This window comes from Meriones unguiculatus, chromosome 8 (assembly GCF_030254825.1).
Source record: "Meriones unguiculatus strain TT.TT164.6M chromosome 8, Bangor_MerUng_6.1, whole genome shotgun sequence".
In the NCBI taxonomy this organism is placed as follows: domain Eukaryota; kingdom Metazoa; phylum Chordata; class Mammalia; order Rodentia; family Muridae; genus Meriones; species Meriones unguiculatus.
The window spans coordinates 84,959,171-84,974,570 of NC_083356.1; the positions used below are offsets into that span (position 1 = coordinate 84,959,171).

A 15,400-nucleotide genomic window follows, 5' to 3' on the forward strand; every position below is an offset into this window, starting at 1 on the left:
TGTGAATCAACCAACTGTACATGTGCTCTCCCATATCATCCATATATGTGGATATATATTAAATATAACTACATAAATTATTTTTATTTGTATGATATATACCACCAAACTATAATTTTAGAAGTATGTCTGTTTGTTTTAAGAAATTCTCTCATTCTGTGTCCCTAGGTAGCCTGGAATTTGCAAAATTCTCTTGCCTCTGTCTCCCAGAGAGATATTGGTGTTACGTCAACATACATGATTTCATATTTGATTTAATGATAATCACTTTAAATAAACAGGTATTTGCCCATAGGCCGAATTACATATTTTGTTCATTTTCAGTATGAATTTCTTCAATTTACTTAAGCTTATGGTTAATGGAAAAAGAGAAATATCTCCTTACTCATGAGCTTCCTAATTAAACAAACAGTTAATCTATCACCCTTAAAGAATGGTGATGCTGGTTAATAAAGAATTGAAAAATGACGTCATTATGATTTTGATGCAACACAATGTCAAAACGATCAGAAATCCAAAGCAAAGTTTTACCTTTCTGTCTTTAGTTATGTAGCTGGAACTAACTCCAGCCAAAAAATGTCAGCAGTGGATAGCCAGCTCCTCGCATAGTCTTGCTTCATCCACCCAAGCACAGCCAGACTGCAGAGGAGGAAACAGACTGTCATTTCTTGTGATGCACACGACCTGCCTTCCCTCATTCCCGAGGACAAAGCGGCATTTGTCATAAGGAGTCATTCACATGTACCTTGGCTAATCTGTGTTTACTAGACAGCGTAGAGGTATTTTGTTTGTGTCTGAGGAAATAGCTATGAATCACACTCCTGTAGATTATACACATTTATCTTTAGAATATATCACCAACTGAGTCATTTTGATGTTAATATTGCACCTCTCAAATATAATGATGATAATAGAGGCTGTGAATCAACCAACTGTACATGTGCTCTCTTCAATAACTGAAAATATTTAAATTCACAGAATCTTTAACATTCTGTTTGGAGTGGTAGACAGACATGTCATAGAGTAGGACCTACAGAAGTTGTGACTGTTTACTCTGGGAAATGAATAAAACAGATGCTCTTGGTTCTGTCAAGAATTTTTTTATGTTGGTACATTTGGCCTATGGTGACCAGAAAGTTGGAAGCCTCAGCATCTTTGTTCCTTTGAGCTCGGCCATCACAGAGAAAGGCTCCGTAGGAAAGGGCTGGAGAGAACGCAACAGGCCCCAGCTATGCTCTCCATCATGCTTGCTTTGGAAGACCGACAGAGACCAGCTTTTTTGTAGGAGGCCCCTAGGACCACAAAGAATGTTTCTTTGGGTAGCTCCTTACTTGTTGCCATCTTTGTCTTAAAACTATTGTAGTTGGCTGTGATTTTACTTGAAGATTAAGGCACAGATTTTTATCTGTATCTTCTGTTCTCTCAACGTAGAAAATACAAAGTACACCTACATTCATTTCTAAGTGGCAGTATTATAATTCAGCAGATTTCTGGATTTCGCTGAAACCTGGAGTTGAATTGTCTTGAGCCGGAAGGCATTCAAGCTGCTGTTTTTCCCTGAGCTGTATTTCTCTATAAGCATCTAATTGTTTCAAAAAGTGATGTACAGTATGTGAAAACCTGAATCTGATGCAAATAAGTCTGTATGGCACTAAAGCTAACAGGTGTTCTCATTAATGTAAGTAGACATGGAACAACTCTTGAATGTTTTATAAACACTCAAAATCATTGCCAAGTGTGTTACAATAGCACAGAAATACTTACATATGGGAACATCTTTTATTCCTATTGCACAATCCCAGCACTTATTAGCAAGAGGCCTGTATGAGAGATAATACTTGCATTTGCTTAAGTCACCAGATCTGAAAATTAGCTAATATATCTACATGGAAGTATTAGTGGCATAAATAGTACCATCTCCCAGTAGAGTTTCTTTGTTTAGTATGGCAACAGTGCCTCACTGAAGCCAATGGCTGTGGCTCTGGGGAATCAGAAATGAATATTCTGCATCATGTGTTCCTTTAAGGAACTGACCTGCTAGATTCAGAATTAACTCTAGAATCTTGAAATCATGTCCATTTTCGTATACCACAACCCACAAGTAGAAATTTCCACACACAGGGTGGAATGCCTGGATGAAACAGCACAGATTATTCCTTCAACGCAGGAGTGACTTTGGAATACAATCAAAAGCATTGAAATCCAAACAAATCTTGGTGCTTCTTGGCTTCTCCAAGTTTATAATCCTATTTTTCTGAACATTAGATTGTACTGGTTGATGGGAAAATAAATTCCTATGACTTTTATTCTCAATGTTCAGGATAGTTTTCTTAGTCTATGTAGCCTGCTTAAGTGTTAGCAATAGATATCAAAGTTACCTTACCTGTATTGCATGAATTAATGAAATCTTTTTGCATCTTTCAGAATCTTATTAAGTTTATCATGTCATATCAAACAATAAGATAGCAGGCATTAACTGGCATTAAAAAATGGTAATTTTTATCTATTTACCGTCTTAATATCTTCTATATGTATGAGTTCAGCCACACACACACACAGATTTTGCCAATGACCTCAGAGTGCTTCGAGCACAATAGGAGAATAGAAACCTCCACAGGGAACTGCAATGTAGATTTATGTTGTGTGCTGTGACAAAAGAGAGTCAGATCATGTAGATGCTTCTAGGGGCGTCCATCTTAGAAAAGCTTTTATTGAAAGAGTAAGCTCCAAATTGATTTGGATGAGATGCTAGAGGAATCCAGAGGGTTCTGGCAGCAGGAATAATCTTGTCCAAGGGAAGAGCTGAAAATTAGTATAGGACCGCTAAGGAACAGGATGATTTCTATATGCCTGAATTCTGGAAGTGCAAAGGGAAACCGATGAGCAGGAAAGTGGGGGGCAGAAGGAGACAGAGCACACAGGGTGTGGGATCCCAGGGAAAGGACTTTTGTTGCAGTCACACCCAGGACAAGGTTCTGAATGATAAGCACACGATGCATTGAGAGTTCCAAACTGCCCAGATCTCTCTTCTGCAGTTTCCCATTGTTGACTGGGAAAAATATGACTGATGTCACGGAGACAGTAAAAGGTGGGCTAACACAGTTCACGTGAGGCAGAACAGTCCTTTACACCGCTACACAGGCACAAATTTTCACCAGGATGTAAATGCTGTTTAGAGTAAGATAAGCATATAATGTTTATGAATGGATCCAAAATGTATACAAGGAAAACTATAAATTTAACATATCCTGTGGAAAGGGAGATTTTGTTCTTATAAGATTTATTTATTATTTGTTTATTTATTTATTTTTACTCTCTCATATAATACATCCTGACCATAGTTTCCCCTCCCTCCACTCCTCTCTGCTCTCCTCTGTCTCTCCTCTGCCCCAGATCCACTTCTCCTCAGGTTCCCCTTCAGAAAACAGCAGAGATGAAACCAAACAGAACAAAACTGGTACAATTAGATAAGGCAAAAGTCCTCATATTGAGGCTAACAGGGAAAACCAATAGGAGGGAAAGAGTTCCGAGGGCAGGCAAAAGAGTTAAAGATTCACCTGCTCCCACTGTTAGGAGTCACACAAAACCACCAAGCTAACGGCCATTACATATATGCAGAGGACCTGATGCATATGAAGACGCCATGCTTGCTCTTTCAGTCTCTGTGAACCTCTGTGAGCCCTGCTCAGCTGATTTGGTGGACCCTGTTCTCCTGGTGTGCTCTATGCCCTCTGACTCCTACAATCTTTCCTCCCCCCCCCACCTTTCCTTAGGTTCCAGATCTGAGTGGTGGGACCTGAGGGAGACTGTGTCTCTGAATAATGTCTGGCTGTGGGTCTCTGAATATGATCCCTTCACTGCCAGAGGAAATCTCTCTGCTAACACTGGACACTAGCAGTATATCATTAGGAATCATTTAATTCATTTGTTTTGTTCTTGTTTTGTTTGGCTGGTTTTGTTTCTGAGGGGTTGTTGGTTTGTTTGTTTTACAGTCATGTTTGTTTCTACCCTAGGTTTCTTAGTTATGCAGTCTCCAGTTCCTGGCCTTCCAGGCAGGGTAGGGCATGGACTCTCTTGTAGCATGGGTTTCAACTTAAACCAGATTTTGGTTGGCCACTCCCACAAGTACTGCATCATCATTTTCCCAGAACCTTGTGCAGGCAGGGCAAGTTGTCAATAGCTTTGTGGCTAGGAGGGTGTCCAGAGTTGTTTTGTTTTGTTTTGTTTTGTTTTGTTTACCATTGCCTGAAGAATACCTTCTCACATTAAAGAACTAGAACCTAGTTCATGAAGGCTAGTTCATGAAGGCTCCATGCAGGCACCAGCTTTGCCTCTTTAATGGGGCTCCACTGTCAGTTTTCAGAGAGCAGCCTTCTGTCCTAGCATCGGCTTGAGCTGTTTAGACATCTTCCTCAGCCAACAACTCAATCCTATGTAACCCAGTCCCACCACTGGAAGCCTTGTATGGCTACAAAAGATGGCCAGTTCAGACTCCAGATCCTCCATTGCTGGGAGTCTTCACTAAGGTCGCCCTTGTAGATTCTGGGAAGTTTCTACTTCACTACGTTTTTCAATTAAAAAAAAATATCTTTAAATCGAGCCTTAATTGAATAAAAACAATAATAAAGCTGTTTCACTTTGACAATGATGGAAGCAACAGGTGGCTAAATGTCAAGTGACTGGATGAGTTAATGGACAAATGTGAATATACCACAGGGTATAAGTGGACTTATGGCAGGAATGACAGGCTAGTGGGACCAGGGGATACAAGTCCCAGAATGATTTATTTATGTTGAAATGAATACTCTTCCCAAGCATCAAGAGCCAAGGAACTGTGCAGATAATGTGACATACCATCGGCTCTGTTCCATCACTTTCCCAGTGGTCTGTTCATATAAGCACCATAGGTGAATGCCGCTCAGGGGACTTCTCAACTCTGGGAACTGCTGAACTAGCTTCTAATCAGTTGGGCAGTCTTTTGAATATCATGGGGACTGCTCCTCCGTACTTAAAACGCTTTAACACAGATAAATAATGAAAGTGATTTTTTTTTGTTTGCTTGTTTGTGTGACATGGCTACGGAGTTTAAATATATTGCTAATAAACAGTTGGCAAGGGACATGGGTATGAGTGTGCACTACCGGGCCAACTTCATTATGCAGAACAAACCTCTGATGTAAGAATTCATGGACCAAATTATTTAAGTGTCAAAAGTACAGCTCAATTTCAATTAAAAAGCATTGTTTCTTGAAAGGCTGCCCTTAAACCTTATATTTCAGAATGCTCTTGAGATCTGTCGAGTATGTAGCTCAACATTTGTTTACTTTTCATTAAATAAGAAATTGCTTACATGGGCAGGTTATGTTGATATGATGACACCATTGAGGTTTCCAATAAATGTGTATGCAAATCAATCACGCAAATGCATTGGAAACCTATCCAATAAACATCTGGAAACTAATGAATACACATTTGTTGACACAGGGAGAGCTGCGGAATCTCAGGATCCATTGGTGGCCAGGCTTATTTAGTGGGTGCAGATTTAGGAACAGTTCACAGGATCAGAAGGAACAGGGCAATTATAACATGGAGTTCAACATCTTTTAGATATGTAGAACACTTTCCGTCCCTTAAAACAAATATTCCCTAAGAAAGTATAAAACATTTTTCTGACTTGCAAAGTTTTTGCAGTCTATCATTTAAATTACTTAAATAAAGGGAGCTTTACTGCTCCCCAAAGTGAAAATATAACACCCTCCATGCATATTAGCTTGATCTTCTTGACAGACCAGAAAAGTGTTTGTGTGTGCCAATTAAAACAAAAGTGGATCCCTAGTGGCTTGTTCCTCACACAACTTCTGAAGACTGCTATCATTGTTTGCTAGGGTAACCCTGAATACGACTGCTCTCCAAACCAAACAAAGTTTTTAACCTTTCATGACAGATGGGAGTTACAAATGCATTTTAATAAAAGAGTTACCAAAGCAACATTTTTTTTTGTAAGCAGCATATATTTACTTAACATCTAGCAATACTGGGAGCACGAGATAGCTACTTTCTCACAAAAACTTGAACAAGAAAAATTCTGAAAAGACACACACCAAAGACTATCCACTTCAGGCTGATGTCTTGCCCTTAGTTTATGTTAGTTTTGCTCTGAAAAGTTCAAAACAATTCTAAGGAGTTACTCAAGGAGACTGAATTTGAGACCGACACACACTTGATAAGCAAATCCCTTCAGCAGTCATAAACGCCTTGGAGACCCAGTAATTGAACTATAAGTATAACCACAACAGCCTGTATTTGATCATCTGTAGCAATGAGTATGACGCAAGATGAAAACAATGTTAGCATGAGTTATTATTCTTTATAAGCTTTTATTGCTTCAGTTTTACGTCTTGCTATCTCATTATGACATAGTCAAAATATACATCTATATTTTATTCACTGAGGATTAAACAAAGATATGGCCAAAATTAATATCACAAAACAATTCATGTTCACTTCAAATAAATTTAGTATATTTTGACATAACTTTTTATTTCTACTTAATTTAATTCAAGTGCAATGATACCGTTTTGACGTCCCAAGTATCTCCAAATGTAATGGTAATCAAATCTCCTTCCTCTTACTTGTTTCTAGAACCACAATAGCCATATCATTTAATATGCCTTGAGGCTCCTTAGTCATTTGGCATATTTTATTATACGTTTCCTATGCATAATCCCAGCATGCTTAAGAAGGAATATCTTTTTAGGTCCTTTTGTCAAATGCTAATTCTAACCAAAATGTGAATGACATGCATCCAAACACAGGGTTGTTTTAGTTCCTTCTAGGGCTTGAAATTTCTGAGTGCCTCAAATCAGCAAAAAATCATAAGCAAGTGAACATGTTCCTTTAAGGTCTTTCCTCTAACTGTTGCAGCTAAAGTGAAGTCATTATGGGACTTTTCTGTACATGCATGTACTTCTCCATTGGCTATAACTCTGTGCTTTCAACCATTGCACTAGAAATCAAGGCCTTTGTAATCTCTTGATTCGATCAGGTGAAATGATGCCAATTTAATAGCATAACATCTTCATTTTCCTCATTTGCAAAATTACTTTATGGTGTAGAGAAGCTACACCATAGCTTTGAGATCATTAACACTGACTTCACTTTGCGTACCAAGTGTTGTCCTTAATATCCTAAAGTTCACATACAGCCAGCCTTTCAAAATAACTGATCAAGGCCAACAATTATACATAATTACAACAGAAAGTGTAGCCTCAGCAGTTACTCACTCCTTGTCAGGAGCATGGTCTGTGGCACTCCCAAGGGGGCTTAGGGTAAGTCATATACTATGGTTATTTATCTTTACATGTATGTGACCCATGTAGCCAAACAGATTTCCAATTGCTAAGGGTTAGGTTTGTATATCACTAACTTCAAACACGGTCCCTTGTACTTAAATTATAATTCTTCAGTCCTGGTTGATAATTAGATGTGTATTCGATTATAAACATGCACTCTCATGTTAACATAGCATAGACATGGAATTATCTGTAGCTCTTATTCTGAAACTGGAAAGGTGATACTTCAGAAAGAGAGAAGCTCAGTGACACTCCAATATCGTCATCAACTGCACCTTGCATCCTTAAGTTCGCCTAGAAAAGAAGTCAGTAATATTGACTCGTTAAACATGGCTTTCTGGGACCTTAACGTACCCATAGATAATTTGCTTAGTATTTATTTACAAAAGACTGTTGACGGCTAAACCTAAATGTGTACCATGTTTAATCTGATCGGTGATTCCTTGTTATCTTTAACTTTCCCATTCTTCACAGTAAATGTATATCTGATAATCAGAAAGAGTGAAGACTTAAAAAGAGTTTATTTCTATGCTAATAAATAAACCATAGAAATTTTTACTACTATAAATGTCATTATACATAGTAATTTTTTCATCCAAATTAAAACCTAACACTGCCTTATTGCTGAAAGGGATCCTTGAAAACACCCGAAAGGACAGCAGTTAAAAATATAGACACAATCCCTTAAAAAAATAAAACATTACTCTTTGAAGATGCTTTCAATTTTCAGTGTTCAATTCACTTAAAAAAAAAAAAAAAAAAGAAGTTCCACCACATCTTCTATCAGAGCAGTATGAAGTAGAGAAGTAGCCTCCATCTTTGCAGGCACACAAAGAGACGGACCAAAGTCCCAAGCCCATGGGAAACTATTGTCCGTTGAATTTCAGCAAAGCCCCAGGAATGTGCCTGCTCTGCACATTGCTTGTGTAATTTTCGACATAAATTTGTTGCTAACAGGAGCTGAAATGGACCGACTCTTTGCGGAAAGCTGTGTGGGGCTTTCAAAGGTCAGTGGCGGTGTCTTTCAGGCACGGCTGCTGATGTGTCCTCCCTCATCCTTTAGAGTTGTAACCGACGAACACTGTTTGTACAGCTCCCAAGAAATGCTGAGGTAAATTAAGTACTTAAGCACGTTTGTTACCAACAGTGCTGGTGAACTTTGCAGAAGCTGCTCTGCTGACTGGCTATACTGTCCCCCAGCACTCACCTCCCCCAAACTGTAGCCTGGTAGAGCTGCAGGGTTTCACTGGATACTTGATGAAGATGGGATTCTAAGTAGAATGGAGGCCAGCAGAACCACACAAATTTTAGTAAGTTTTGCCTTCATTGCCTTAAGCATGCCAAGCAGCACAGGAAGAAGGGTAACAGAGGGTCCCTTCTGCTCGTTGGTGTATGTCACTGTAGACTGGCAGCAGTTGCTGTTTAATCAATGATTTAGCAAAAGCCAACATCCTTTACTCATGTCCTCCACCACCACCTGTGTTGCAAATTCAATTGTTCAGCACACAAACGTGACTCACAATTCACTTACCAGAAATTCTGAAGAGGCAAGAATGCAAATATTTTATATATGTCAGATAGAAAAGCTGGATTAAACACGCTTTGCCAAGCAGCGGTTTGAAAAGTACTTTTCTGTGTGAGTCTGGAATGGAGCAGAACAAAGTCAATTACTGACTGTAATTAGGAAGTGGATGCATTTAAACTGTAGAGAGCAGCAGCAGTCTTCTCCACACTGCTGCCTAGGAACGCCAAAGATTACTGGGAAGGCAGAGAGGAAGGTGTGCGAGCAGGACGCCTCTGCTAGGGAGATTCAGAGCAGATGCCTCCATAATCTCCTTATTCTAGCACACTTACTCCAGAGTGAAGTTAAAAGTCACTGATTACGTGTGATACATGCAGTAACATATTTAGACAAAGAAACTTTCAAAATACAGCTTATGTTTGGCTCTGTGAGCAGGAAAAAAGGCTTCTGAACTGTGTGTCTTTCATCAAAACAGCAAAGGCAGTGCTGAAAACTATTTACCATAGTTTGAATTTACGAGGACAAAAGCTAAACTTTGCTGGCTCTTTTGTAAACCTTCAGAATACAGTAAATCTAATTATATTTTTCTCTTCCTTTTAAATGTTGTTCCTCTTATAATTTTAATAATGTTTTGTTTACACTGGTATAAAGTATTATATTATGCTGTACTTTGTGCTTGGGAAATTAATTCTTCTTTATGTATAATAACAAATTGTGATATGTATAAAATATTCATAATCAAAATATTTAAATTTAAAACTAAGGTAAAAGTTGAGGACACTATGAGTTTTCTTGTGTTAGTTATAAGTGACCTTATGTTTTTAGATTTTAACTTCTGAGGGAGTCCTTTAGAAAGTAAATATTTGGGATTTTATGTAAGTAAGGAACATTGCAATGGAATTCAGATAATTAGAAAAATATTAGCCTGGCTTTCTTTTCATGGACACATGGCTATTTTAGCCATCCCATACTTTACATGCCATTTTAGTTCAAAACAGGGAAAGAGAAAGAATAATTGGCTCCAGTCATCTGTCAGATTTTAGGGTGGGTAAATAATCCTATCACTCTCCAGTTTTTTCTTTCTTAAAATTTGGCTACTTCAGTCTTTAGTGAAGAAGGGACCAGAATTAAAACTGGAACTCATGTCACAATGTTTGCTTGATAGTCCTGAGTAATATCATATCTCTCTAAAGGTTTCTGAAAAATAAATAAGAAATATATATATGTAAATATATGTGTGCAGACAAAGATTTCTTAAAATTCCAAGATCAAAATCAGAAATTTGTGGACAAAATATTAGTTTATGTGAGTTTACATAGCATTGATAGTAAATCTAGAGGATACAGGCTACACACTGTGTAAAATATCTGTAACATCCTAAATCACATTCATCTTACATGTACTTTAAGTTACAACATGGACATGAGTCAGAAGAAATTTTGCTGACTAAAGTTCTGAGTATATCTCATCATGAGGATACTTAGATGTATGATAGATAAGTTGATAAATATTAATTATACTACTAAGCATTTGTTATCATGGCAGATGCTATAGTGTCAACATCTTTAGACCAAATAACCAACACGTGAGAGTGTACCATATTAAATATTCAAACAACACAATATACTTATCTATATTAATTGAAATAATATCTTGTTTATACCTTGAAAATATTTCCAATATTGTTGTTATTAAATGTTGCCATAAAAATTACTGAACCTGCCGAATAAGCCATTTGGGATTAACATTGTCACATTACTGATAGAACTGTAAAGCTAGCCTGAAGTGTGATTTGTGATTTTTCTTAACCTGCACCTCAGGTACCATGCACCTATTAGGGCACAGAAGGCTTCAAAGAGGTGACTGGCTTCTGATTGAGTTTCTGGAAATTCCAGTCCTCTAAAGTTCTGTTGCCTGGCTTGATGTGTGACAGTTGTTGAGAAATGTCTGTCTTCTTGTTGGAAAAAAAGAAAGAAAGAAAGAAAGAAAGAAAGAAAGAAAGAAAGAAAGAAAGAAAGAAAGAAAAGAAGGAAGGAAGGAAGGAAGGAAGGAAGGAAGGAAGGAAGGAAGGAAGGAAGGAAGGAAAAATAAAAAATACAAAGGGAAAATCTTTCCAGTTCAGATTGATGCCTCATGCAAAAAGCATGTCCACGCCCACTCTAATCAAATTTCTCCCTAAGGAGCTCTTTATGTGTGAAATCAAGAGCATTGCTTGCTGTGTTCCTATAGGGTCATATTCTCTCTCTTTTCTGAAGGGAAAGATCCACTGTGATGAAAAATGGATAGCTATGCTAAGCAGGCCAAAAATGTAACAGCACAGAGAGTCTGGAAACTGATGTTGATTTGATGCTTTCTAGCAAAGGTTCAAATATGCAAATGAACTTTTATTCTAATATACTCCCTTTGTGAGGAAATTGGCTTTATGACTTTCCTATAGAGCTTTACCGTAGGAAGGCAGAAACAGCCAAATGTTATTCATCTGAATGACCTTTTGCAAAAGTATGCATTAGTCTCTTTGGTAAAAATCTGTTTCAGAGTCCTCCATAAAAGGAAATCAAATATAGAGATACTATTAGATTTGAAGAAGACCAACAGAGAAGAGCCAACAGCACAGAAGGAATTCTGACACACCCCAAGTGCATTTTCTGTTGGCTTTTAACTCATGTGTGCACCGCCTACGCCCCTCAACTTCCTGTCTACTGCTTCCTCGAGTTGCAGTAACTCAGCTTCAGCCCTGCTCTGAGTTCATCTTTCTATTATTAAAACAATCATGTGTTTGTTATGACATGAAAACAAAACAAAACAAAACAAAACAGTTTACAGAGAGAAGTTCAAAATGACAGCAGTCTCCTTCATTCCCAGCAAGACAATTACTGGAATACAAGGGAATATGTCCATGTGATCAACTTGTTCTTGAAAATGATTTTTTTTTTTAATGTAAGAAATGTATTCTAACATGGTGCTTTTACCTGTCAATTTTTTTCTCTCAGATCACCACAGTATCAGGAAATGAGTTCCTTCTGCAGTCAGATATTGACTTCATCATATTGGATTGGTTCAATGCTATCAAAAATGCCATTGACAGATTGGTACGTATTTGTTTGGGCTGTTACATTTATTAATTAAAAATGTAGTCATTTAAATCTTCCTGTTCAGGCATACAACATTCACACATTTAAATGGATCCTATAGCTGGGAGATACTAGCTATTTTAAGCTTAATAGAGAACACTAGGAACCTTTATTTCAGACAAGATTTGTGAGGTAAATGTCATTTCATCTCTCTCTTTCAAAAATGTGATGTTCTCATCCTGGTAGTGCATGCACATTCATTTACTGGAGGTTGTAGCAAGCACACAAGTGTTTGGAAACTACTGCATTTTTATATTTTCTGTTTAGGTAGACACTAATGTACATGTTGGAAAGCAAATATCTATGTAAGATGAATATTATGCATTATGTATAAATATAATAAATATGTATTATGAACATGTTATAATACCACAAATAAAAATTATTTATACTTATTTTTATTATTTTTCAGCTAATCTAGAATGTTCTCATGAAAATTAGATACCTAGAACTTCATAAAATTACCTTAAATTATACATCCAGAGTATGTGTTTTAAAGGCTCAAATTATTTAAAACTGTTCCTTATTGACTTAATTTTATCTCACTAATATATATAAAATTGCGTGAAAAATTGCTGTAACTAGGATATGTTTAAAATCTTTCATTATATCCTTTTAGGGTCAAACTACACAAATTAAAATTGTCTTTCCATACCATGAGCAGAATCCCAATATATAGGCCACAAACACAAGGATTCTATTACCTTTAAATATAGCATCTAGGGCCAGAAAGCCTGAATTGGAACATAGTTCATATTTACTAGCTGCATGGTTTTGTTTTTTGTTTATTGGTCTGTTGGTTTTCCTTTCTGTCTGTTTCCTCAGTACTAATAATGTTGCCATGTATGGGCCCTGCAGAATACCTGAAAGGATTAACTGAGTTGATATATGTATGATTCTTTAAGTAATTCTTATCATTTAGTAAATGTTATTTGGATAAACGAATCACAGCATAAAGGTCATATCACAAAAAAATTAACTTAAGAAAATGTCCAGTCAAATTTAGCATCAAGATAAGACACAAAATTGTTTGGCGAATCCTTTCTTCCTAGGAAAAGTATTCAAGACACTGTTTATTACTTCTAGCCAAAGAATCCAAGTTGCCGGTCCCTGGAGTTGTTCAATTTCCAAAGATCCTCAAGTTCTGAACTGCTGAGTCATGGCCACGCCGATAGAAAAGAACAGAAACCAGAGCACAGGAAGTCCTTCAGTGAGTGTTTTCTTTGATTTGCTCATTTTACCTCTGTCTAAATGCAGAGCTTATGAAATATAAATGTATTAAAATGAGACCTAAGCCAAAGCCAGGCTGCTTTGGAAGATCCGTAGCCATTTCCTACCTAGGGATTCATGCGCTGGAGGGCAGTCTGGGCACTCTGCTCACATCATTGTTGGTAATGTCTTTTGAGAAAATAATTGTTCGAAGGTCATGGTCTCTGCTTACTGCAAACCTCTGAATCTCTGAGTAATAGCCATGGAGTTCAGATTGGTGATTGATTCTGAGAATGGGAAATGTCAAGCATCTGGCACGCTGGCCATTTGATTTTCATACATTAAAAGACATGAGTGACCATCACAATTGACCCAACTAAACCAACAGCCTATGCAACCATCCCCACTTCCAGAACACCAGGAAGATTTAGAAATACACCTTCCAGAGTTGACAGGAAGTGTGAGGTTTGAATGCGGGTGTTATTGAAGTTACAATGAGTTCTGCTTCCAAAACAACTGAGTTGCAAACAACTTACAGCACTTACGTGATAGTCTTCAAAACTTTTTTTTTAAATCCAGCCTGCTTCTTTCTCAACAAATAGGAATTATTAAAACATGTCTCATGTATTTCACATTCTCAAACTGTATCGTAGACTTCTAAAAGGACATGCCGATAGATTTCATATCAGGGAACCAATTTCTCAGTCTTAAAATTTATAGCATCTTCTCTGAGCCTTCTATCTAGCTATTTGTAGCCATTTTTCTGTCTAAATATTAATGTAGTTTACATCCCAGCTTTTAAAACTTAAGAACAAGGTGGTGAGTTAAAGAAACATAACTACAAGTAGTGTTAATAAAGATGTATGCTAAATTATTTTATTTGTTTTTAACATACATGTGTCACTAAAAAGATCTGTATGTGTATATATGGCAACTTGATTTTCAAAACTAAATTATTAGCACCCACAGTTCTGGAAGTTACTGGAAAAGTCCAGTTGAGATCCTTTTGAAAAGAAGGAAGTGTTGGAAGGCCTATGTCATAGTTTTCTACAACTACAAGAGGCTGATTCAGCCCGATATTTTCGTGATGCTTCAGAAGGTTGTCATCAAAGTACATCAAAGTCTACAAAATACACAGGGTCTTGGTTGAGAGTCAGCAATGCCCTCTAACAGGTTTTATTTAGAGTTAATTGTATTTCAATAACATTTTCCTTTAATTCTTGAGTTTTCCCCTTTTGTTTCACATGAGATAAGGGATAAGGTAAGATCACAGGGTTAGAATTCTGTTGTGAGTACATATTTAACGTTAATTATGTAAATATTTTGTAGTAAACACTCAAGAGTTTGTAATGAAGTGATTAAAGGATCTGAAATCTGAGATTTAATTACAGCTGTGGAAGAGAATTTGACATGCTTCTAAACCCTGAGGCAGAGGAAAAAAATAGCAAAAACATGTTTGAGAAACTGAGGCTCACACATCCAGTATGGAGTGGTGATTATATTGAGTGTTAGAGTGTTTCTTAGAAAAAAAAAATTCTATGGAAAGAATACTCAGTCTTTCTCTGTAGATTTCCCCTCCACCCCATTGGTTGGGAAAGACAATTTTTTAGCATGAGAGCAAAGCCATTATTGCCTAAAGAGAAGAGAAGAGACAGGGGTTTATTCAAGTCAAAAATTTCCTTAATTGTACAATGACTTTTAAGTTAAAACAGTGCTATTATAAGACAATATTTTATAGGTACTGTATCCCAGATGCTGTTCCAAGTACTTACCTTAAACTGACTCAGTACTCTCATCAATCCAAGGAGATTGCTACCATTTTTAGCACTATATTATAAACATGGAAGCCACAGCATCTAGAATGATGATGAGATGTGTTAGACATTTAAGAGACATATGTCAAACTCAAGCAATCTGCTTTTACAACCTGCTATGCAACTATGAACTGTAGTTAACTGAACAAATAAAAGTTAATCTGTTTCAAACTTGGACTTAGATGGACATTAGCTTAAAAAATGAAAATAAAAGTCAATGAACTTAAATCAAGACTCCAGCACTTTTTCATTAATTTTACTATTAAAATAGAAGGGACATTTAGTCTTTAATGCTAATCCTGATTTTCAAAATCATTCCTTTTCTATATCTTCATGATTATTTTTTCAAGGTAAGACACAGTTTTTACCCTT

At 36.9% G+C, this 15,400-nt stretch overlaps 1 protein-coding gene across 6 annotated transcripts in view; it reads left to right on the forward strand.

Moving 5' to 3' along the window:
- Arhgap15 (Rho GTPase activating protein 15) overlaps positions 1 to 15,400 on the forward strand; it is a 601,987-nt gene that overhangs the window by 285,117 nt on the left and 301,470 nt on the right. For all 6 annotated transcript variants that reach the window (XM_060390096.1, XM_060390097.1, XM_060390098.1 and 3 more), the window contains 2 exons: positions 11,865 to 11,963; positions 13,092 to 13,215. In XM_060390096.1, coding sequence (XP_060246079.1) covers positions 11,865 to 11,963; positions 13,092 to 13,215 — 223 coding nt within the window. The remainder of the gene's footprint in view (positions 1 to 11,864; positions 11,964 to 13,091; positions 13,216 to 15,400) is intronic.